General features: G+C 39.3%; 1 protein-coding gene across 2 annotated transcripts in view; it reads right to left on the reverse strand.

The window, feature by feature from the left end:
* C5H4orf50 (chromosome 5 C4orf50 homolog) overlaps positions 1–24,999 on the reverse strand; it is a 102,606-nt gene that overhangs the window by 24,987 nt on the left and 52,620 nt on the right. Inside the window, exons 16-18 of one of the 2 annotated variants that reach the window (XM_075930756.1) lie at positions 13,730–13,860; positions 11,263–11,316; positions 7,252–7,437 (exon numbers count right to left, since the gene is read on the reverse strand). In XM_075930756.1, coding sequence (XP_075786871.1) covers positions 7,252–7,437; positions 11,263–11,316; positions 13,730–13,860 — 371 coding nt within the window. Of the gene's footprint in view, positions 1–7,251; positions 7,438–11,262; positions 11,317–13,729; positions 13,861–24,999 lie in introns of those variants that run through there. The other variant, XM_075930757.1, reaches the window with a different exon arrangement.

Below are 24,999 nucleotides of genomic sequence, written 5' to 3' on the forward strand. Positions count from 1 at the left end.
ATGAAAAAAGTAAACTTTCCATTTCATGTATGAGAAAATATATATTTTTAAACAATTAAGATTGTCTTCTCCATTTTCTTCAGTCTAAGTGACATACTACAACTACTTAAAGTGATAGAGTTTCTTGAAGATCTAGAATGATGTGACAAATTACAGGCTGGCCTATTTCTTGCTTTCCTATATATGTACCTGTCAAGGCTGTTCCCCACTCTGGAATGATGAATGCAGAATTTCGGGGCCTGCAAAACCTTGCCTCTACAGGCTCTGGTACAAAAACTTCCCCCCACAAAATCCTAATACCCAGATTTTGGGGGACCCACTGCCACCACCCAAGTAATTCCAAGAAAATCGGGGAAGAGATCACTTGGAAAATCCCCTCCCTAAGCTCAAGCTCACCCACCTGCCCCAACCTCCGTTTTGTTTGGAGCTGGGAAAACAGGGAATCCACAAATAACAATGGACTCTACTCTTGTAACTAGGCGCTGAGTCCTAATGACACAACAATCAACCTATACTGGTTAATTAGAAAAAAACCCCAATCTTTTATTATCAAAACAAAACTACAGTTGCAAGCATAGTAAATTGGCTAGATGGAAAGAACCACCATTTGATATAGATTCTCAGGGAAAACCCCTGGGCTGTAATGCTTAGTTACAAAAGAGGAAAAAAAAACAATTAGCAAGCTCAGACATGATTTCCAAACACCCAAACAAAGACAATAATAAACCCTGATGGACTATCTAAACTTTTCCCTACTTACACATTGTAAGAAGTCCATTCTTGGAGAGAGAAACATCTCCCATCTCCCTCAATCCCTGGGAGAAACTGCTCTGATCTCAAAGAAGAGAGAGAGAAAATCCCCTCTTTTCCAGTTTGAAATTCCTACCTGCATGGTTATAGGCTGACCTCCCGACACCTTTGCTAGGTACCTGAGTTAACCCCTTAGTTACTGGGTGCTGGTCAGCACTCCTGATTATGAGAGCATCTGTGACCATCAAGCTAACCATGCACTCTCAGACAAGTTTTTGAAATTGTAGTACCAGACAACAGAACAAAAGGTCAGATCACTAGGCCATGTTATCCAAAAAAATTGAAGGAAATTAATGTGAAAATAATTTAAGCACATAGCTGCCATTCAATTATCCAAACAGAATGAACTCTTGCAAAAAAAGTAAACATCATTCAGATATGTATTAACAGAAGCGTTGTAAGCAAGAAACAAGAAGAAATTCTTCCACTCTACTCTGCGCCGATAAGGCCTCATCTGGAGAATTGTGTCCAGCTCTGGGGAAGGTCCAGAAAAGGTCTAGAAAACACGACCTATTAGGAAAGACTGAAAGACTAACTGGATTTGTTAGTCTGGAAAAGAGAAGACTGAGAGGGACATGATAACAGCTTTCAAATGCCTAAAACATTGTTACAAGGAAGAGGGAGAAAAATTTTTCTCCTTAACCTCTGATGATATAAGAAGATACAATGGGCTTAAATTGCAGCAAGGGAGGTTTAGGTTGGACATTATGAAAAACTTCCTAACTGTGACAGTGATTAAACCTTGGAATAAATTGCCTAGGATTGTGGAATCTCCATCATTGGAGATTTTTAAGAGCAAGTTACACAACATCTGTCAGGGATGATGTAGCTGGTGCTTGGTACTGCTATGTGTGTAGGGATCTGGACTTGATGACCTCTTGAGGTTCTTCCAGGTCTAGTATACTATGATTCTATAAGCCAGTTCCTATGTATCCTTATTCTTGGGAGTAGACTTGATGCTAACAGTGTATTTGCAATGTGTATAAGAAATGTTCAGGGTCACATCTTGTATCAACAGAGTTTAATATCTTCTCATATTAAAGCTGATGGGAACATTTCTATCAACTTCAACAGGTGCTGGACTAGTTTCAATGTTCATTCATTTAAAAAGTTCCTCTCCCCATGTGGTATCTGGGATGTTGGCTGGAGCTGGCAGGAAATAAATAGAAATGGGGAATTCAAAATTCCATTTTACACCCACTTCCTGATAAAATTTCATTTCAGTGGAATATTTTTGACCAGCTTTTATTCTACAGTTTTGTATTAAAAAAGAATAAAAACTGGACTGATTAAAAAAACCAAAACAGCTATTTCTTAAAACCACTAAAATAAAGAGACCAAAATATGGGGAAAGTATTCCCTTTTCTGTTCAGTGGGATCATGGAATCATTCCTATCAGGGCTTCAGCAAAAGTGTATGCTTTTTTGTAAGCTTATCAGCAGCTGTGAGGCACAATTTACCCCATACAAAAACTAGTTAATGTGGAAAAAGTCCTTTTAGTATGTGAAAGGGAGTAGCAGTGAAGGAAACAACATCCAACAGCCTGGGGCCATGTGCTCTAGCCATTTCCCATTCTCAAGGCAGAGTTAATTTCACAGGCAAACTTTTTAGTAGGATCCTGAGCACAAACAAAACAACCTTTGTATTTGGAGGGAAGGAATGCAATACAAGCTGCATTTCTGATGCAGGGTCCTTTCCCCCCTTCTAAATGTAAAATGCAGCCAAAACTCTCTCAGAGAACTAGTTGACAGTCTCAACAAAGAAGGTAGCAAAAATGATCTGGCCTTTCAGTGGGACACACAAAGAAGAGAGCTGAGATCCTTCAAAGAAATGAAATGGCTTCTTTGTAAAACAGAAGGTGTCAAGTAGGTTCACAAGAGAGAACAATTTTACCTCTGTTTCATTTAGCCAGCTTACACTTGAGAGTTATTTCATAGTAGAGCAGCTTTACTCTGGAATTCTAAATGGAATTACAGTTCAGATGCATCTGTATTACATTATTTTCCTCATCATTTCCCATCAATGTTGCTATTGCTACTGCTCTCCTGAATGGAATAACAACAATTTAAGTTTGTCTAACCTTACTCAAGCAGCTTTTCCTATAGTAGGAAACTACCTGGCCCTCTATTAGTATTGCATTTAACTTTCTATAGTTTGGTATGTCATCAGTATTCAAGTGTAGCCTTTTGTGCAATAATTTAGTGGACTTACCTTTGCCTCACAAAAACCATCCTTTCTTGGTCAAATCTACCCAATCATCTATTTCCTTGAAGCTAAGTTCATAGCTGAGGTGAAATTTAGGATCATCTTCCAAAGATATATAATTGTAGACTGCAACAAACTAAAATAATATGTCATAACACCAGGACTCTTCAATGAATGGCATCTTCGTAATTAGTATCCTGTCCCACATGAAAAACCATCTCAAGTTTTAGCCTTCAGAACACTCTCGCATAAACAGCAAGTCAACGGCCTAATCCAATGATTTACCCACCCTTTACATTAATCAGTGAGTGTGTGCCTTATATATTGACGAGTCCTGGTGTTACATATGTATATATAGATTCTTCTCTTTCTAATGTAGTTTACAGGGTTACTATAGCAACCTGCGTGTGACCTGCATAATCAAGATAGCTGGGAAGAGCTGTTAGCTGAATTAATGTATTTATGGGCATGAATAGGAAACTTTAAAGATTAATGGACCAAGGGATTCTGATATATTATAAATACAGCTCTAAAACAGATTGGGCCAAATCCATGCTGGGTGTAACCCCACTGAAATCAATGAAGCAAACATCACGGATGAATTAGTACCACTTTGGGAATATCCTATCATTGAGGTTTTGACTTAAAAATATGTACAAGAAAAACTGTGTTTTGCTCGTAAAGAAAGGTGCAGTAGGCAGACGCTTAAGGGATTATACGAAGTTGGACTGAAAAAGGCACAAATAACTGAAATCTGTCATACATCATCAGCAAAGGCACCATTTAGAGATGCGGCTTGCTTTTCATCCCTTCACCAGCCAGGTGTGAGAGGCATACACGGATTGCAAGCACTTTCCCCTCACTCCCTGATAGTCCAGGAACAGGATGAAAAGCAAGCTGCATCCCGGAGCACACGGCTGCTGCCCCCACTACCCACCCAAAATGGCGCCTTTGATTCATCAGTGACTTTGTTTTGCTAGTAGCTAGTTTTGTAAATTAACAGTTTGTGTATAGTGTGTGTTTGTCATTTAAGTCTTCTTATTTCATCCATTACAGCAAATAGGTTAAAGAGAAACGGTAGCCTCATCAAAGCAACCACCAGCCCAGGATAAATCTGTCTGCCCTAATCTGCAGTCAGTTAGTAGCTGGTCATACTAAAAAGACATTTGTGTAATATGCTAAAATGATTGTATGTGGATTATATGTGGATAATGTTCCACATAGTGGCTGAAAGCTAACAAACAAGCAAAAATCACACACACACACACACGCACTTTTGTGAAGTTAGCAGAACAGCAAAACAATTTTCAAAGATCAACATCGATGGAAATGGTGCCAGAGCAAGCTAGTGGATAGCTTAGAACAGTATTGCAGACAGATTATAATACACTAGTCAATCACAAAGCCAATGAGTCATGGTTGAAAACCTGGCAAATAGGGGGCCACAGAAACGGCATGAAGACTGGAAAGAGAAAGAAGAGTAAACTGGCTTGGTCATCACCTGGACATAAAAGACCATTTCCACTAATCATAAGCGGAGGTGGGCTGGCAAAAATATGTGAGCAAAACAAATACAAACATTAACACCATGTAGAACAGGGAACTACATGATGAACTTGAAGAATAAGACATTTATTAGCACCCTGGAACGTAGGAACATTATACAAGGTGAAGCACTTGTAATAATGATGTATGAACTGAAAAGATATTAGTGAGAAATCAGTCAGTCTGTGCAAAACAAGGTGGAACAGTAAAGAAGAATTCTACCATGATGAAGATAAGATCGTGACATTGGGAGGTTAAGATGGAAAAATAGGATAGAGTGATATTGGTTCTGAAGCTGAAGGCAAGACAGGCTCTTATGCCATTTAACACAATATCTCCTTGTATGGTGAAGGACAGATTCAGAATCAAATCCAGTCCAGTTACATTAGTACAAGTTCATGTATTGACAGCAGCAGCACCCAAAGAAATTGACAAAATTTATAATAATGCACAGAAAACAAATACAAATAGTTTTAAGATAAGTTACTGGTGATGGGGGATGTTAATGCAAAACTGGGATCAGATTAGAATTCCAGTGCCGATGCAACAGGCATGTATGAAGTAGAGGAATAAAATTGAAGAGGAGAAAGTTACCAAATTTTTGTCTGTGCAACAACCTGGTGATGACAAACATGCTATTTGAAAAAAAAAAGGTATAGCAGAAGTGGACATGGATATCAGTTTATGGGCAAATGAGACATATAATAGAATTTATATTTCTATATTACTTATAGAAATCAAGTATGTTGCTATGCAGATCATTGTAGGCAATGTTGAATAAGATCATAAATTAATGCTGGTATCAATTAACTTGAAACTGAAATCAATAAAGAAGTGCCAAGAAATAAGATGGATGAAGAGGACAAATTGAAAGAACCAGATTTCAGGAAAGAATACAAAGCAGATGTGTAAAAAGTTCACATATCTGGTGAAAGAAGAAATGAAAATTGAAGAGCCTTGGAACAGTGTAAAAAAAAGGATTTTCAGAGCAGCTAAAGAAGTATTGAACTACAAGGCCAAAATGAAAAAAATTAAAATGGATAATGGAGGTAGAGGTGAGTGACACATGTAATAAAATGAATGAGAATAAAAAGAGGAGATAAGCCAAGAGCTAAGTGCAACAGGCTGGCCAGAGAGAGAAAACAGAAAGCAAAGAAAGAGAGAAACAACTGGATAAGTATAAAATGTAGAGAAGCAGAACAACACATGAAGAGAAATGAAACACGAGAACGGAGTACAACATCTAAGCCAGTGTTTCTTAAACTTTTTAAGACTGAGAAACACCAAACTTCCTGTAGTCAGCACTGGTCAGTTTCAGCAGCGGCTGACTTGGGGACGCCTGGGGCAGAGCAGCTGGGGTGCTGCCGGGTTGGTCCAGTAGCACCCAGAGCGGCGCTACGGGACCAACCGGCAGCGCCCCAGCTGCTCTACCACAGGCGTCCGGAGCAAAGCCGCGGAGCACGGGGGCAGCGGGACAGCCCAGACGCGCCGTGGCTGTCCCGCTGCCGGTGTCCTCCGAGGCTTTGCTCCCCGGTCTCCCTGGTCTGCTGGTCTCATAAGTCGGATCCGCGTAACTCGGGGACTGCCTGTACAGAATGGAGGAAAATCTGTGCAGAGAAAACTGCTTATTATCTCAAATAGCGCCATGTGAAGGGTTCACAAAAAAACCCCTCCTGAGTCCAGATTATATCACCTAGGAATTAAAGGTAAGACATTCTTGGGGAAGGATGCTTCAGTTTATTTCCCTAGTGAGCTGCGTGAACCTGAGTTTTTCTGATGTTTGGGGTATGTGTTTTGCTTGCCTTTAAATGGAATGCCAATAACCAACACCCACATGCTCGGGAACATTTGGACTAAGAGATTAATCTGAAACCAAACTCTGAAATCTGGGAACATCTCTACTAACACTTTAACCACCAGGCCAACCTTACTCTCCTTTCTACACAAAATATACCATGGTTTTACTTATATTCTTTCACAGGGAGAGAGAAATTTATCGTGTGTCTTTTACTTACAGTGGTTCCTAAAATACTCCAGACTTTTAGTTCCTTATATCTCTAATCCATGAATATTAATAGTCTTAATTTCTCCAGCTGTGCTTTCTCATAGCTGAATGCCTTTGCACAGCTCCTTACTAATAAACCTTCTCTATGGTGTAGTGAATTCAATCAGTTCACAATTACTGATCCAAGATACCCTTACCTCTACAATCCAGTTAATCGCTTCATTAGTCAATACCAAAGCCAAACCTGTCTCACTTTTAATCTCATGGGATAATTTTACTCCCCAAAATTGAGAGGGACATTAAGCTAGCTCTGCAGATACCCACAATCCCAATATTCACCATTAACTCCAGGAGCACTTCCACCCACATAGTTACACTATGAATTTCCTTTTCTAAGACAATGAAACTCTATTATGTGTGTGCAAGGTACATATTCATTAACAATCATAATATGCATTAACAAAAATGGAGCAGAATAATGCTTTTTTGTTTCTGTAGAACTAATTGATGTATAGTGTATCATAGATAACCCACGGATTCATTGGTACTACAGTGCTTCCTCATTAAGACACCAACATGCATTTAGTAAACAGGTGGTTGTCATGAAAGATAGCAAAACATATTCAAGTCAGGAATGACCCAAGGGTAAAACTTTCCATTGATAATACACGTGCAGTTGCTGCTACCTCATGGGAGCTGGCATCAGGCTTTTGGTCTTCAGGAAAATCACTAGTGGCAAACGATGAAGGTTCCTGGTTTGCTAAAGGACAACTAAACTGAACAGTCTTCTTCTCAGAAACCAAACCAGAAGAACCAACAGTCTCAACACTGATTTGAAATGGCACAGAGAGATCCAGATTTTCTAAGATAGTCTGAAATGAGAGGAGATCTCCATTTTAGAAATTGATTCAAGTCATACAGTAGAGGAATATAATTCATATTATCATAACTGATTAATACAGAATTATATGTAATACTAATTAGGTCATTTTTTCACAGGTATAAATGGGCACAGCTTCTTTGACTTCAGTAAAGTTTTGCCTTTTTACATCAGCAAAGAATTTGGCATACTGCGTGCTCGTGTGTGCCTGTGTAAAACAAGGAGTACGTGAATGAGGACAAGGTGAAATGTTATACAAGTTTTACTAGCATAAATTTGGGATGGTCACATTATGTCAAAGCCACTCTTGAATAATGCAGGTCATCTTAAATCATATCGATAAAGCCTTTGCACCATTCCCACCACCTGCTCACATATTCTGTATATGTCACATTACATAAGAAAAACAATTTACATATGCTATAGAAATATTTTAAAGTATCTTTTCTTTTTTCTCTTCTCCCTCTTTGTGGTGGGGTGTGATGCACCTATAGGTTTCAGTGGAGTATATTTATGACCCCTTGAACCAAGATGTAAAGGACTTGGAAGAAGTCATAAAAAGCCTTAAAATGAACTAAAGCAACTTTTCCATTCCTAAAAATGTCATGGCTTTCAATTCTGAGATCTCAATCCCTTTTAGGGCTAGAAAAAGGGCAGAGTCACATTAGAAAACTGGAAATTTCCCTATCCAAAGTTAGAGAGTTAAATAATATTCTGGACTTGAAATTTGATATTTTTACATCTAAAATATCCATTGCTGGTCCAGGAGGAAATCTTGCTCACACTATGCCTTGGGTAGTGATAATTTGTATGTGAGAGGCAGAATTCCACATGGTGAGGAAGGGGCTGGAGAAAGAAATATTTCTCTAGTAGGCTGCATTTTTATTTTGTTTTATCTTTTAATGGCAGCTGTTTGATTTTGCTCAGTAATCTAGAATGTTGAAATTAGTCCTTTGAGTAGATTGTAGGTGAGGCAGTCAAAGGTGCACAAAAATTAATTTATCACATCTCTCTGAAATTTATCACATCTATCTTTTACATGCATATTAACTACACATATATGGTACATACATAAACAGGAAGACAGAGAAAAATAATCCACATAATCAGTGCTGTCAAAAAATAGCCAATTGATTTATTACACTTGTAGTTCATTACAAAACATGTTTAAGAGACCAAATAACTAATCTTTTCCAATTTATTTTCTACAGACAAAGCAGTAAAGTGCAAATAGGAAAGAATTAATATTATACTAATTCTTCAGACACTTGTTTCCCACAGCCTGTAGTTCATCTTATATACATCACTAAGATCCAACCCTCAGTTTGTACTGGGGATGTGAAGATTTAACTGGTTAACTGGTGGGGCTGGGCTGCTCCAGCCTCACGGCAGGCCCTCTGGCAGGGGCTGCTCCAGATCCTGGCTGGAGCAGTCTCTGTCTGCGATGGGACAGGACATTCTGCAGGGAAGGGCTGCTCTGACTGGGATGTTCCAGCCCAGTTCATGGGCGGGAGCGGGGGCGGGGGGGAGAGAGAAGAGGGTGGAGTGTTCCAGCCCAGTGGTGGGTGAGAGGGCCCTCAGTTACCCCCTTTTAATCGGTTAACCATTAAACAATACGTTTAATCAGTTAGCCAATTAATCAGGATTTTACCTCCCTAGTTTGTACCAGTTCCCTAACTTATTCTATAATTTCCTTATCTCTTTTTTGGATTTAAAAATCAGTTGCCTGTGAAGGTATTTGTACTAGGACATACAACAGATGCATCGTGCCTTTGATAGCTTTATATTTGCTTCTGCCAAAAGCTTGCAAAGTATGTATTTCTCAGAACATCTCAACAAAGTGAACAAGAGTTGTGGGAAAGGCAGAATATCATTCAGTTAACATAACTGCCTACATAATGGGCAAAATATAAAATTAATATGGTATCGCTGCACCTAGAATATATATAGGCTAATGGTCACATAAGAAAAATCATACTATTTAATTCTGAAAAGCAATGTGTTCACCGGAACACACAGGTATACTAAGTACAAAGTATACACATATTTATTTATAAATTTCATACTGAGTCAAGGATAATTAAGATGTCTGGAAAGTGAGAGACATGTATGAAAAAGCATAGCAAAATATTACATTAAACAAATTACAATAAAATCTGTTATCTGCCGTGTTGGGGGAATGGAAGGTGCTGATTAAACAAACATTCTGGTTAATTGAGAGTTACACGTACCAATGGTGTCAAGTATCAAAGGAATATCCGTGTTAGTCTGAATCTGCAAAAGCAACACGGAGTCCTTTGGCACCTTATAGACTCAGGGTATGTCTACACTACCACCCTAGTTCGAACTAGGGAGGCTAATGTAGGCATCCGAGGTTGCAAATGAAGCCCAGGATTTAAATATCCCGGGCTTCATTTGCATCTTGCCAGGCGCCGCCATTTTTAAATGCCCGTTAGTGCGGATTCCATGCCCGCGGCTACATATGGCACGGAGTAGGTAGTTCGGATTGGGCTCTCTATTCCGAACTACCGGTACACCTCGTTCCACTCTATTTATTACTACGAGCAGTGCATGGCGTACACCCAGAATCACGAAAAATGCTCTTAATGCTAAAATTCTACTGAACATAACGTAATCTTTCTTGGATGATTCAGAAGGCATTTCAGGATCTTGCAGTGTCTCAGGGTCATCATTATCAATGTCAGTCATCAGGGCTTGCCAAGTGGCGGCGAGCCCTGCTCGCCAGCCACGTGGAATCGCACGCTGTGCATGCGCTGACCGCACTGCGTGGTTGCACTGGGCTAAAATCTACTCACCATGGGCGAGTAGATTGTCCTAATTGTCGAGCCCTGTCAATTATTACTGTAGACTTAGAAGGTGTAGTAGATTGGGCTGAATCTGTAATGGCCCATGGCACTAGTTGGGAGCTGCTATTTTTTAATAAATCCCTGATTTTAGCTTGCTTGTCTTCTGCCTATTTTACATAAAAGTAGAGTGTGAAATATGCAACAGTGTAACATACTGGGCAGTATATTTTGCCCTCTTAGTAGACTGAAGATTTGTTTTGGGAGATACCAGAAATGCCGGCTAATTGAGCTTTCTGGTTATTTGAGTGCTGGACAATAGAGCTTTTACTATTTGAGAGTCACGTGATCCATTAATCTCTGCTGCCTTACATGACAGCGCTAGCCTTTGTAGATTTTAAGTAATAACTGGAAATGATACTATGAAATTGCTGCCAATAGTTGACTGAGAATGAAACTTGGCTTTCACACCCAATGATTAATGTTGAAAAGACTAACCAGGAATCATGCTGGTGGAAAGAAGCTGACCTGTTTTCATCTGGCTGGTTATGAAAAGCCAATCAGCATCTGATGGAAGATTTTTAAGAGCTCGTAGGACAACGCACACCAAACCTAGGAAGAATTAATGTGTGCTTGATGATGCACATCATACATGATGTCCTAGGATCTAACCTTGCAGTGTCTTGCAATTCATAAGCAGCTCAGTAGAGTGGATAAAACAATCAGCCATATTCAGGCAAATGATAAGAAGATATGTAAGTAATACCAGGTACAATTGTCTTGTTTCGGGTTCTTGCTCTTGATTCTAACACAACATCCAGAGATTATTTCTATTAATGATATTGCTGCAAAAGGATGACGCTAAGCATCACTGTCTTCTAAATTACACTGTAATCAAGGGAATAACATACCCCCACCACCATCACTGTATGGTCTACCGAATTATGCAGCCCAGTGGTTTCTCCAAATTACATATTAATAACTAAAATCTTTCCACAAAAAACTCTGCTTACCTTCGTGCATGCTGAACTCATGACAGATTTGTGAAATTCCCCATCTGTATATATCTGCAGTGTAATATAAAGTTTAACAAAAGGTTAACAAGAAAATAAATAACTTGTTTGAATTATCTAATTTAGGTTGTGGAGGCAATTTGGAATTTTACCTACTGGAACTGTGAATTTGTAGGTGCCTATTCAATAGTGATTTAAATTTTACAACATCTCATTTAGGGTGACTGTCCTGGCTCTCTGCCAATGATTTCATTCTTAGCAGGTGTCATGATTATGAGGGTTAGCCAGCAGCCTGGGGATTAAAGGGTTAACTACACCTAGCCAGGTGGAGTGACCAATAGGAATGTAGACCAATAGGAATGTAGGTGGGACTTTTCAAGCAGTAATTGATTTCAATGGGACCATTCAAGGAGTAAGGAATTATTCAGCAGAAAATGGCATTGAGCAAGCACTTCAGGGTTGGAGCATTTTTTTAACTTGGCACAGTGTTCCCACAGGAGTATCACAGTCAAAGATCTTATACAACAATCTGTTTTCCAAAAGATCTAAAGTCTAGTACATATACAATAATAAAGTGGGAAATATAAACAGCATTCCAAACTACTGCCCTACCGTTATGTAAGGTACAATTTAAGGCAAGGCAGTTTCAATTAAAGCCCACACATATAAAATATATACCTATGTCTACTATAAGCCTGCAAAATATGTACATACTGTATGTTGGAGACTGTACATGTCCCTAGTGAAATCAAGAGGAGTTTTTCCATTGTCTTCAGTAAGACATAATCAAATCCTTGGTTAGGAGATTGCAATCGCAACCCTTTAAAAATTTATCAGTGAGCTCAGCTTATATATACACATGAATTTGGTGCAAACATGAATAAAAGAAATGTGTGGTAACTTATTACTCTCACAGAAACTACAGTAAAGGAGATGGGAAGACAGAACCACATCTCTTTAAAATTGATTAAGCATATAATTGCTATAGAAGAAGTATTAATATTATACCATTTTAACTACAGCCTAAAGGGAACACATACCATATACCCACAGGTCTTAAATGCATTAATCTTTGATGCAATTAGGATGATATATGTTACACAATTACAAATTGACAATGGAACAGTCTTCTCAAAAGCCACTTAAAAGGGGGGTTGTTTATAACCTTTTAAAGAAGAAAAAGGTACCATTTGGTACCAGTTAGAATTATTGAATTTATTCTTGCCAGATTACCATACAATATCTTTTTTTCAAATGATGGCAAATATAATGAAATATTCTTATAATTAAATTATATTCACCCCTTAAGCTATAGATGTACCTCATATTAAAGTTACGTGCTCTTAGTGAGGCAGCATGCTATACTGCAGAGCATCGTCTGTTATTATTGACAGTGTCTTGTATATCCTGTTAACCATGACAAATGAAATCTTTTTCTTATTGCTGTAGCATATATTTTTATTTTTTATTAGACCTCTTTGTACCTTAGAATTATGAAGGGGGAAAACTACTTGCCACCTTCCTTCTTATGAAATGTGTTGGTGCGGGTGAGGGGACAAAACGTATCACTAAACATGGCAATTCAGCATCCAGGGAAAACCAAAGAACTGGAGCAGAGACTGAAGTACCTTGTTCCCCTAAGAAGTACTTGCCTTCCAGGTCTACAAAAGCCAGCACTGTACTGCTGATCTACTCTGCAGTTACCTAAAGGATTTCCTCAGTCTGTCACCTTGCTCAAAAATGAAATGCTCTTAACAAACTTTTAATTATTGGCAAAGCAATAATCTTGTCCCCTAATAATAAGAGGAATTGGTTTTACTTTAAAGTGCAGCAGCAGCAGCAGCAGCAGCACTTTTAAACTGAAAGCATGGCCATGGCAGGAGCGCTGGGAGAGAGTTCTCCCAGCCCTCTATATAAACCACCTCCAGGAAGGGAGTAGCTAAAAGTGGTGGGAACATGGCTCCCAGGGCTGTAGCCTGGTTCACACGGGTGCTTTACAGCTGCATTTGGGGGGTGTTTTTTCCCACCCAAGCCAGAAAGTTACAGCACTGTAAAGTGCCTGCACTTCTGCAATTCATAATGACCCCTTACTATTTTTAGATTCATTCATGGGAATTTTAAGTTTAGTTAGACCCATGAAAAAGAAATATTCATGGCATTTTAAAATGTAATGCTATCTAAGGAACATCAAGGCTAATACAGGATAGCATATTTTTCTATTTGTTTTCTAAAGTAAATTCAGTAACTTGTGTATCAATAATCTTTGAACAAAAATGTCAAATCTGCCTTTGTAATAAAAATGGCTTTATGGATTTTATTGAGTGTTTATAAATCAATGTGCTGTATTTGGAAGCATCCAAAATTAACACTGAGTATATGAAACCAAAAAATTATCCATGTGAAAAAACTCCTGTTTATGATGGCACAAAGCATTTTATGTAGTGTTTTACTTTGTATTTAAACATACCCTGTATCCTGTAATGAAAGTTCCATTGCTACATCCTAATTCATCTACTACGGGTCTCTCCCAGCTAATCATCATGCTGCTTTTTCCCACAGCTTTAATAATATAGACTGAACCAACTGGAGCAGGAGGTCCTAGAGAGAAAATACAAAAATCATGAAGCAAGAAGTTTCCGTCCACCAGCTTTTGGAACTACTGACATAGCATGGCCCTATCAGTGGTGAGCTATCCTTTTCTCTCCAACAACAGCCAGGAACAGGGTATTATTTGCACACCTTTAAGAGTATAAAGTATAGAGGGTATATGGAAACTGACATGTTATGCCTTCCCCTCCTCTTATTCCAAAAATAACATATCCTCCCCACCTAACTTCAAATGGGCTCATTCACCTGGATTAAAGAGAGGTGAACCAGTTGCTCTCAATGTGACCTAATAAATAAAGTGGAACCATAGACCAAGTCTAAAATGTAGTGATTAAGTTAATACACATTTCAAGTGACTATTCAAGGGGCAGTGGCCAGGTAACATCCCTCCAGTCACAGGGAGAAAAGAAATGGGCGAGGGAGGGAGTCAGCTGGGAAACTGAGAGGAACAAATTAAATTTAATTGTCAGATAATGGAAGACCCAGCACTTCCTGGCAACCAATTTAAATCTGAATTTCAGCAAGTTCTTCACACTATACAGAATGACCAATATGGTTTAAATTGTAAGAGGCCCAAATTGTGGCTTCCTCATAAACAGGCCAGTGCCACTCTCCTGCGTTGTTAAACATTTTCACAGTGCTGCGCCATCCCTGTGTCACCAACTTTCTTGAAAAACACGCAGCTGGGTAGAAAGAAACAGTTGGTATTTGGAGCCCATTCTTGCTTTTCTTGTACACACAAAACACCAATATTAAGCAGGATCTGGTCCTTTGAAGATTTTTTACTTGGCTAGAAGGAAAGTGGGTTAATCTTTATAGCTCCAATTCACCAAAGCATGTCAAGCAAATACTTCACTATAATTCAGAATGCATCCCTAGTCAGAAAAGCTCTCAAGTTGCTTTGTGCACTTAAGAATGTGCCTAAAGAATTGTGATAAACAGAGACCTATGTTTCTAGTGTTTGCTTAGTTTTTTATAATTAATTTTTATTATCATCACTATAAGTCTTATTTCTTATTTCTGTCTCAGGCAATCAGCAAAACTTTGATTGTTACTCATCTCTGTTGCTAATGATACCAATAAAATTAAAAACTACATAATCTGTAATCATGTTTATTGAAAGCTTAAGTCACTGATGTGCCATTTGATTAGTTCAATGACAGATGTTAAAGGAGACTCCCATTTAACAGTCAAGCAGTAGAAATATCAAGGAGCAAAGCAAGATGAAATAGTAGAGTATACAGTAAACATGATAATATCTGAGAAGGACAGCAGACAAACCCTCTGTGCATTAACTGAAAAAAGAGGCACTTTTTATCAGAGTAGGCCAATGCTGCACCTATCACCGTGAAAGAAAGAACTCCTTTATGCTTACGAAGGAGCAATAGTAGGTCTTGAAGATGTATTTGCATTTAAACTTTCAAGGTTTAATGTAGAACAGATAACAGAGAAGGTCAGATGAGATCATATGAAACACTAAAGCTAAGAAGCTCATACTGGATGAAAGAGAGAGTCTGAGGCTGGTTTTACCCTTGACTCTGAAATTCACTTCTCCATTAGTCTGAAACTGAATCTGAGTCAATGACCTTCAAGGCTAGTTTTAAGACCTATTTAATCACTCAGGCCTAGATCCTTGACATCTGTTCCTTCTGTTTTGCCCTGAAACAGCACAAAGCAGCTGGAGAGCTCTCCAAAAGAGGTAGCAGAGCAGTCCCATGACACAGGATTCCTAAATAATATGAAGTAGGCATAGCCTGTAGCAAATGGAGCTCAGCTGGCACAGAAAAGCCAGAAGGCCCAATCAGACTGTTACAGAGTAGTCCTCTGATCTCCTATTTACTGTTGTCTTTTCCCTCACCCTTCATTTATCATTGTCTACAATTTGTCTAACAAACTGCAAGGATTTTTGGAGGCAAGGAACTCACATTTTAACAAGGTTCATGCCTTCCAACTTCAGAGGAGTTTTTCTATGAGCTATAATTTACACCAGAGCTGAACTTTATCCTTTTAAAATTTGAGAAAGGGTGTGTCAAAAAAACTGGCCTTTAAATTTAGGCCTGTAATTCTAAATGAAGAAAATTCGGGGACGGGTGCCTAAAAACATGCATTGACCATAAACAGTAGGCACAAAATTCAGTGTTCTGCTTGATGCCACTTGGAAAATTTGGCCAAAGAAGCGCACAGTTAACAATATCCACCATTGCTAGCTCCTTGCCAGAACCAAGCATACCTTCTATGCCCACAAGTGGAATGCTGCTTATTTGTGAAAGTAATTCTAGGAAGAGAAAGGATTCAGGAAATGCAAGAGTCTTCCTCTAAAATGTATCTTGCCAGTTTCCAGGCAAGAAATAAAAAAAAAAATGTCTCTTTGCTTTCCCCAGATACTTCTAGTGTACGCCAGCTGAATACTTAAAAACATAACACAACCGCCTAGCTAAGCATAAATCAAGCCTCAGGGAAATTATTCCTAAAACTGCAACTTCAATAGCTTGAATGCTTTTGCCATCAATCTACCCAAAGCATGACCTTGGTACTTCTATAGATGTTGGCCTATTGATAGAGCTCAGCTCCTTAGCATGGCTGAACTGCCTGTGTACTGATGTCTTTATTACATTTCACCTTCCTCTGTTTTTGTAGTATAACTTAAAGAGAAAGGATCTGTTCATTTGTGTGAATTATGGCTCCAGGGCAGTGGCAACAGTATTCGCACCTCGAGGCAGCTATGGGATCATGCTTTCTATTGCATGTTCTGTTTGCACAGACAATTGGAGTTCACTTGTGTAATAAGTGAAGAATGAGATGGGATCCTCACTTGTTCCCATACCCAGCATAATTAAGGAACCATTCTATTGACAGGAATTGCTGGAGTGCAGTGCCCTGTATCCATACCCTCACACACTTCAGATGCAGCCTTTTTTTAACCTGCCTTCTTAAAAGGAGGTGGATGTACAGACGGCTTAAGATTTACTATAATTAGCCTATAACCTCATGTGAATTCATTTGTGGCCTCCACTTGCCCTTACACTGGAGTAAAACCACATTGCACTAGGCCTTAGTGGTGAGTGAAGAAGATCAAAGCTGAACAAAACTTCAGATACAACAACTGCCACTAAAGGACCTATCCTATGCTGAATCAGCACATTTGGAAACAGTACTGGGTCTTATTATTGGCGGGGGTGGGGTTGTCTCTTGACACAGCAGTTGAGCAGCAGTAGCAAATCAATTTTAATTGAGAGTAATTCTAGGGGTAAGTTTCCAAGCAATCTGAGGCTGATCAGCCAATCTTCCTTATGGCAAATAATTAAAAAACAACATGCCTAGAATCATATGCACTTAGAGTACAGGCAGTCCCCGGGTTACGTACAAGATATGGACTGTAGGTTTGTTCTTAAGTTGAATCTGTATGTAAGTCGGAACTGGCGTCCAGATTCAGACACTGCTGAAACTGACCAGCGGCTGACTACAGGAAGCCTGAGGCAGAGTTTCTCTGCCCCGGGCTTCCTGGAATCAGCTGCTGGTCAGTTCAGCAGTGGCTGAATCAGGACACCTGGGGCAGAGCAGCTGGGGTGCTGCCGTGTTGGTCCAGTAGCACCGAGGAGCGGTGCTGCGGGACCAACCGGCAGTGCCCCAGCTGCTCTACCACAGGCGTCCGCGAGAAAAGCCTGGTCTGCTGGGGGGGAGGGCGCACTAGCTGCACCCCCCCCCCCCCCCCCCAGCAGACCAGGGAGACGCGGAGCAGCTTTTCTCACCCCGGAGGACGTGGGCGGTGGGACCGCGGCGCGTCTGGGCGGTCCCCGCCGCCCACATCCTCCGGGGCAAGAAAAGCCCTGTTCGTAAGTACGGATCCGACATAAGTCGGATCCGCGTAACCCGGGGACTGCGTGTACTAAAATACTCGTCCCCAATAATAAGGTGACCAGAATTTGAAAATGTTCGAGGAGGACACTGAGTTGACCAAAAAAAACCCATACTTGTATATGTATATAAATAATCATGTAAATAAATGATCACGATATTATAAGACAAACAGACTTAACAAAAACAATCATATAACATTAAAAACTTCAATATTTGTCGCTCTTTTAAGAAATTAAAAATCTCGATCAATTTTTATCAATTTCGCATTCAGTCCATTGTCTTTTATTATATTGTTAATTCTTCATACTTTGTCGAACAATAAATTGTCATTTATTTTAATGCTAAATTTTTCTTTAACGAATAAAACTGTTTCAATGATTTTTATTCCATTGAATTTCTTCATTCAGCAGAATCCAATCAAACACGTACACTGGTTCGTCATGCTTAGTCCAATTTTCTAGATATTCAAGAGCATTTTTATAAAAGCTCATCGCCTCTCTCGTAAATTCTTTCTTCATTCCCGGATTGCTCTCTTGTAATTTGTTTAAATTAGTAATTACAACCAATAGAAGGAAGTTGGACCCAAGACGTGATTGAAGTTGCTCCTTTAATTGTTAAATATGCAATTCCACTTCTGTAGAAGTTATATGCTCTTTTTCAATACTTTTTATAACTGACTGGAACAAAGTTGCTCGATTGTGAACAAAATACAGAGCTACTTCAGCAAATTCATTCTTTAAAAAGTTTTTCAAGATCAGTGGACGTTTTTCCAAACTTAGAAAATATGATTTTAAAGGCTTTAACAATTGCAGCACTCGTTCAATGGTTGGCATTAAAGCTAACCATCTTGTTTTCAAATATCCCAACAGTTTTTTATATTCAACTGAGGCTTCTTTGCAAAAAAAGTCTTTAATGATGTAACTCTTATAGTGAATTGTTCAAAGTGTAAATAAATTTGAGGTATCACAACTTCAACATCGATGGACATTAAGCTTGATGCTGTATTGATGGCATTAGATACAATATGGGCATTGCAACCAATTCCAATAATCGTTTTCCCAAGTAAATGCATAATTTTCTTATGAACATTTTTATCGCCTTTGCGATTTACACCGCCAAAATTAGTATTTGTGTTATCGACACACATTTCAATTACTTTATCATTCAAATTATGATTATCCACTAATTTTTTTATATGATTGGATATTATTTTAGATGTCTCACCATCAATTGCTTCCAAATTCAAAACTTTGATTTGAATACCATTTTCAAAACTGAAGTAACGAACTAACACTGGATAAAACTTTGTCTCTTCGTGGTTTGAAGCATCCAAAAGAAGTGTAAATCTAAATCTTTCTTCAAATTCACACAAATTCTCTTGTGTGTAAGTTTGAAAAACGTTGCGAATAATAGCCTCTCCTTTAGTTCTGGCACAATGGAATTTTTTATTATAAAGTACTCTATTCAGTTTTGACTACAGTCCATGCTCCAAAAACTTTGATTGTGCATCACAGTGTAGTACGCAGTCAGACCTTCTGCAGCTGCTAAATTCTTTTCGTCTTCTCCAAATGATGTACTTCCTAAGAAGTCTGGAATTTCTGGGACATTGATGCTGATGTTAAAGAATTTTGATGTTTGTTTGATGAAACATGCTTCGTTATGCTGGATCGGCCATATACTGCCACACTGAATTCCTCCGAGCAGACAGTACACTTCACTAATGAATCATCTCTTGTTTCATCCACAATTCTGATGAAAGGAAATTCCTTTTTAAAATTCTCATTGAAATGGCATTTTCTTTTCTTCGACATTTTTAGGGTTAATTGTGTCAACTAAAAAATCACATTGACATTAAATTAAAATGGCTCAAAATAAACAATAACATTTCATAAATACCCTCTAAGGGTACTTCTAAACTACATGGCTCCGTCGACGGAGCCATGGAGATTTGTTTGTTCGGCAAAGGAAATGAAGCCGCGATTTAAATAATCGCAGCTTCAGTTAAATTTAAATGGCTGCCCCGCTCTGCCGATCTGTTGTTTGTCGGCAGATCAGGGCAGTCCGGACGCTCCCCTGCCGACATGAAAGCCCTTTATCGACCTCCCCGGTAAACCTCATCCTACGAGGCATAACGGGGAGGTCGATAAAGGGCTTTCAGGTCGGCGCGGGAGCATCCAGACTAGCGCGCTAAGCCAACAAACAGCTGATCAGCTGTTTATCGGTTCAGTGCGGCAGCCATTTAAATTTAAATGAAGCCACGATTATTTAAATCGCAGCTTCATTTCCCTTTGCAGATCAGCCTACTCAATGGAGCCATGTAGTTTAGATACACCCTAAGTGTCCTTTTACTGCATATTAAGCCTTTTAACAGGGGTTCAACTGCAGTATAATGATACTTTAAAAACAGTGGGATATATTTTTTTGGCAAAGTAGGAAAAGAAGGACAATTTCTTTCAAAGGAGGACAAAAGGAGGACATAATTATTGGGGAAGACAAGCCCCTCAAAAGGATGACTGTCTTCCTCAAAGGAGGACGTCTGGTCACCTTACCAATAACTGCATTTAAATGCTGGAAAAGATTACAGAGGAAATCAGGCTGAGCTATTTTTAATGCCCCCAAAAAAACAGCCATCAGAATAAAACTGGGCAAAAGAAAACAACTCAGAATCCTGGTAAAAAGAGAGAAGCCAAAATGATAATATTATATATATATATATATACACACACACACACACACACACACAGGACTGAATACTAAACAGGGATGACTCACTATCTTTTTTCTTTTGTGTGTGCAGACTAAGCCCCTGCAGTTTCCTTGGCTGGTCTCTATCTGGCCTTGCTGCAGCATCATTTTTGCAGCAGTGTAGCACACTATGTTCCCAATGCAAAGAGTTTTTTTACACACTCAACAATTTTACCCATTCTACTTTTCATCCTTAAGAAAGCAAATTGTTCCTCTCTAGCCACCAACCAGAAGGATTACAATTCTCAACCACTTGCTCCTCCTTCTACATGCACATGGATTTTCAGTGATGCTCAGTTCACTGAAACTAGGCCAACTGTCCAACTGTGAATATATTTCAGGCTAATACATTACTGTCCATTGCAAGTACTTATCTAAGACATTATCTGCTATAGAAATTCTGAAAGAGAGGGCTGGTAACATGTTAGAATTGTTTGCTCAATGACAGGAAATAGCTTTTCAACCTTCATTCCCCTTCTGATGTGTCATAGTGGAATTGTTCTGTTGTGGGTCTTCTGATCACTAAGCAATCAAATAAGCCCTGATGCACCTCACAGAAAAGATAAGAATGGAAAAGACGTCTGAAAATATGTTCCTGCCATCAGGTTAATTCTATGAGAAACATGGTATTAGCCATTGACCATCCCAAGTGTTAAGGCAGCAGTTTCCCCTGAGATAAAAAAGGAGGTTCCATAAAGTTACTGATCTGTCTCCACCCATCATAATCCCAAACCACAGGCAGAAATCTCCAGATTAAAAATTAGGTATAGAAATAAAGTAAAATTTTCGTAAGAGTCCAAGTCACTTAGGACTTAAATTACATTTTCAAACGTGACTTACAAACTAACTAAAAGGAAATAGGACTTCGGCACATAAGTCACGTTTGAAAATGGAATTTAGGCATTTAAAAAAAAATACTCATAAACCACTTTGTCAATCTATTATGTTTATCTGATTTGTACAGCGTGCCATTTCGTGGCAAGGTACAACCACTTTCAAGCATATCTTATGAAGGGAAAATATCATGAGATGTTTTACATAGACATGCCCAGAATTATGGAAGGGGATCTCCTTGAGTGAAAAATAACTGAGTGCAGTCTCTGACTCGAACAGAAACACATTTCTAAGTGGTCCAACGTAATCTATTATTTTGCATTTAGAATTTAGCAATTTCATTTCATTGCTAAAACATAATTTTCTATGTAACAGTTTTGCAAATTATCTCTCACAAGACTTCACAGCTTTGCTGCCCATAACAGAATTGTAAAGCCAAATAAAAAACAACAAAGGAAAAGGAGAGCATTTACAAGATATATGTCAGTCAAAACATATATATTTCAACTAGGATTTGAAATGAGATGGAATGGAAGGATACAGGATAGCTGCTTCAGACAACAAGACTTGCATGGGAGAAGGTTCTCATACCCATGGACACAAGCTTATGTGGCCAGAATTTGGGAAATAAGAGAGAGGTAGGAAAAGGTTAAAAGAGACAGAAGGCCTGTAGGATGACCAGGCATGAGTCTATGCAGGATTTTAAAATCAAAAGGCATGTTAGAACTGAAATGAATGAGGCTTCAGCTGACATTTTCTCATGTCGCACTGAAAGGTGAGTTGTCTGAGTTCATGTGATAATGCTTCTTTGCATGTCTGAGAAGGGCAAAGAGTGGGTGCTTTACATCTATTAGAAAGCCAGTCACACCACAAACTGCAGAAAAGGAGATTTATGTACTAAACAACTCTAAATGTAATTTACACATTTTTTCTTTTTCATATGCATCCTTCTGTTGGTTAGTTATTAAGATCTGTATATAATGGTGGAGTCAGAAGGAAACTTCCACTGTGTGCAGATTATTCCACTGCACAGTTTCTTGAACCATTCTGTGAAGCATCTGGTAACAGGTATTGGCAGTGACAGGACATGAGACTAGATGGGCCACTGGTCTGAGCCAGTATGGCAATTTCTGTTCTTATAGGACACATGGAAAGCAGGACATGGATACCTCTCCTCCCAATCTCTGTTTTAAGGAGTTGTTCCCAATATGAAAAACATTGATCTAACAGACTATTCTTTTATTCTAATCAATTTGATATTTTAAAATATTTCTACTTCAGTGAGATGTCTTGTATTTTACAGACGCAATGGCCACCTATCTAGATGGAAGAATAAAGACTCAAAATACAGCGAAGACTAATCTGTACCCAATATCTTTCTCTGCCACGCACCTGAGACATCTAAATGTAAGTCTGTACCTGGGGCATGGGAGGGAAGTATTTTGTTCCAAAAATTAAGAAATCTGCTTGGGGAATCTGAGCAAATCATAAATAAGAGATGAACTAAGTGCAACATCTGCGTCAAATGTAATAATACACACTCCGTGTGGATGGATCTGTTGCCCTCTGGTTTGAAAGAAATTGAACAGATTGCTTAGAAATATATAAGTCCCATTTTCCTTAGTGCAAGGAAGCAAATTACATTCAGATGAAAGACAAAAAGTATCATCTGGTACAATTTACTCACAGAAGGTCTTTTCTCTACTGATCACTCAATTTACAAGAGGGTTTTCTGTGGCCAAGTGCCCCATGCAGAGAGAGAGAGAGTGGTAGAGCCCCATTTGACATTCACTCATTCAAAACACAACACATATAAAGGCTTCCCCAATAAGAGATTGATATCACCTGAAAGGGGAAAAAAAGCTTCTTTCAATATGTCATCCTCATGGCAATATCAAAAGGACACAAAACCCATTGCAGAATGAGCATCAGCCAGAACAATGTCTAGATAGGTCCTCAAGGTGGTCTGGCTGGATACTTAGCTTATGTCCATCACTGACCATGTTGTCATGACATTCACACTTTTGGCAACCATATGTGCACTGTCCTTGTAGGATAATTTCTTGGTAAATATGCTTCAGAATTCATTGGTCTTCCGTCCTACTGTGTCCATACCAAAAAAGCCACCAAAACTGAACCAGTGTTCAGGGAGGTAGTTACTGGTTTTGGCTTCAAATATCCTTATTCTTAATCATATCCTGCCACTAATATTGAGCAGCTCAATAAGATGATGAGAATCAAAAGCAGAGACAGTGTCACCATGGTTCTACAGATCTGCAGTTTCACAGCCAAGCATAATGTCACAATGTCCGCACGGAGGCCGCCCAATGGCAGTCAATTGAACACCATCCAATATGTTCATTTGTTTAAAAACTTGCAGTCTGTACAACTTCCCTTAACTCTGGTTAAAGGTTACATTTCCTGTGTGAATTGTCCATTCCAGAGCTCACAGTGCACACTTTTTTAAGCAGTGCTATTGAGAAAAACAAACCCTTAGTATCCATAAGTCAAACCCTGGAGTCCTTGCTCAGCTGGCTTTATTATGTACACTTCAGTGGGAACTTCCCTTAATAAGGAGACCAAGTGCTAGCCCTAATATAAATTTGTAACTCAGTTAATTCATTTAGGGGCATGATTTTCAAAGGCACAAAGGGCATTTAGGCAACCAGCTACCATGAAAAGTCAATGAGGCCTGGGCATTTTTAATACTGTAAAACTATTTCTCTGTAATTGAAGCCTTAAGATTCATTTTCTTATGTTTATTAACATTTATCTCTTGTCTTATTTTTCTTGGTTTTCTTTAGCCTGGAAGTTTACTACTACACAGGTCCAGCCTTTAGCTGACAGCCACCCTGGGCCTCTGAGCAGGATGGACAGCCCAAGTCTGTGCTCCTGGAAGAGGCAGAGCTGGGGCAGCCAGTCTTTACCACTGAACAGAGCACACCACACCAGTCATCCTCCTCCTCTCCCTCGCCTCCCGCGACCTTAGAGCTGTTTGGAGTGCACAGCAAGGTGCCCTGGTGGTGATTTAAAGGAGCCGGGGCTCCAGGTGCCACTGCTGCCACAGGGCCCTTTAGAATCACTGGGCCCTGAGACCACTGCCTTGTTTGTCCAGCCACCCCATTGGCGGGCCTGGATGAGGACAGCTATATGAGAACAGCTGTGGCTGAGTGAGAGAATGAGAAGAAATGCATTCTGTCTGACTGAGTCACGTAACACAGCTCTGCCCTCAAGTCCTTTAGTTCAACAATTCTAAAATACAAGGGACCCCACTCTTTCAGGAAATGAAGAGACACAAGAGTCAAGAAAGTGAAATGAACTGAGTACCAATAACATTAACAATGGCTCTGAGCCCTTCATAAGAATGCTCAATCTAATAACAAAAGTGCTCACTGGAACTGATACACATAAATTGCGATTTCAATGGTGTCCCACCACCATGGGTATGCCTAGACTACATGCCTCTGTCGCCAGAGGCATGTAGATTAGGCTACCAGACATAGTAAAATGAAGCGGCGACCTGGGTGGTCAACAAATACCTTTGATGTCGACACCCGCGCGTCCAGACTATCGCGCTGAGCCGACAAACAGCTGATCAGCTGTTTGTCGGCTCAGCGCGGCAGCCATGTAAATTTAAATGAAGCGGCGATTATTTAAATCGCCGCTTCATTTTACTATGTCTGGTAGCCTAAT

The sequence above is a fragment of the Pelodiscus sinensis genome, chromosome 5 (assembly GCF_049634645.1).
Source record: "Pelodiscus sinensis isolate JC-2024 chromosome 5, ASM4963464v1, whole genome shotgun sequence".
Classification (NCBI taxonomy): Eukaryota; Metazoa; Chordata; order Testudines; family Trionychidae; genus Pelodiscus; species Pelodiscus sinensis.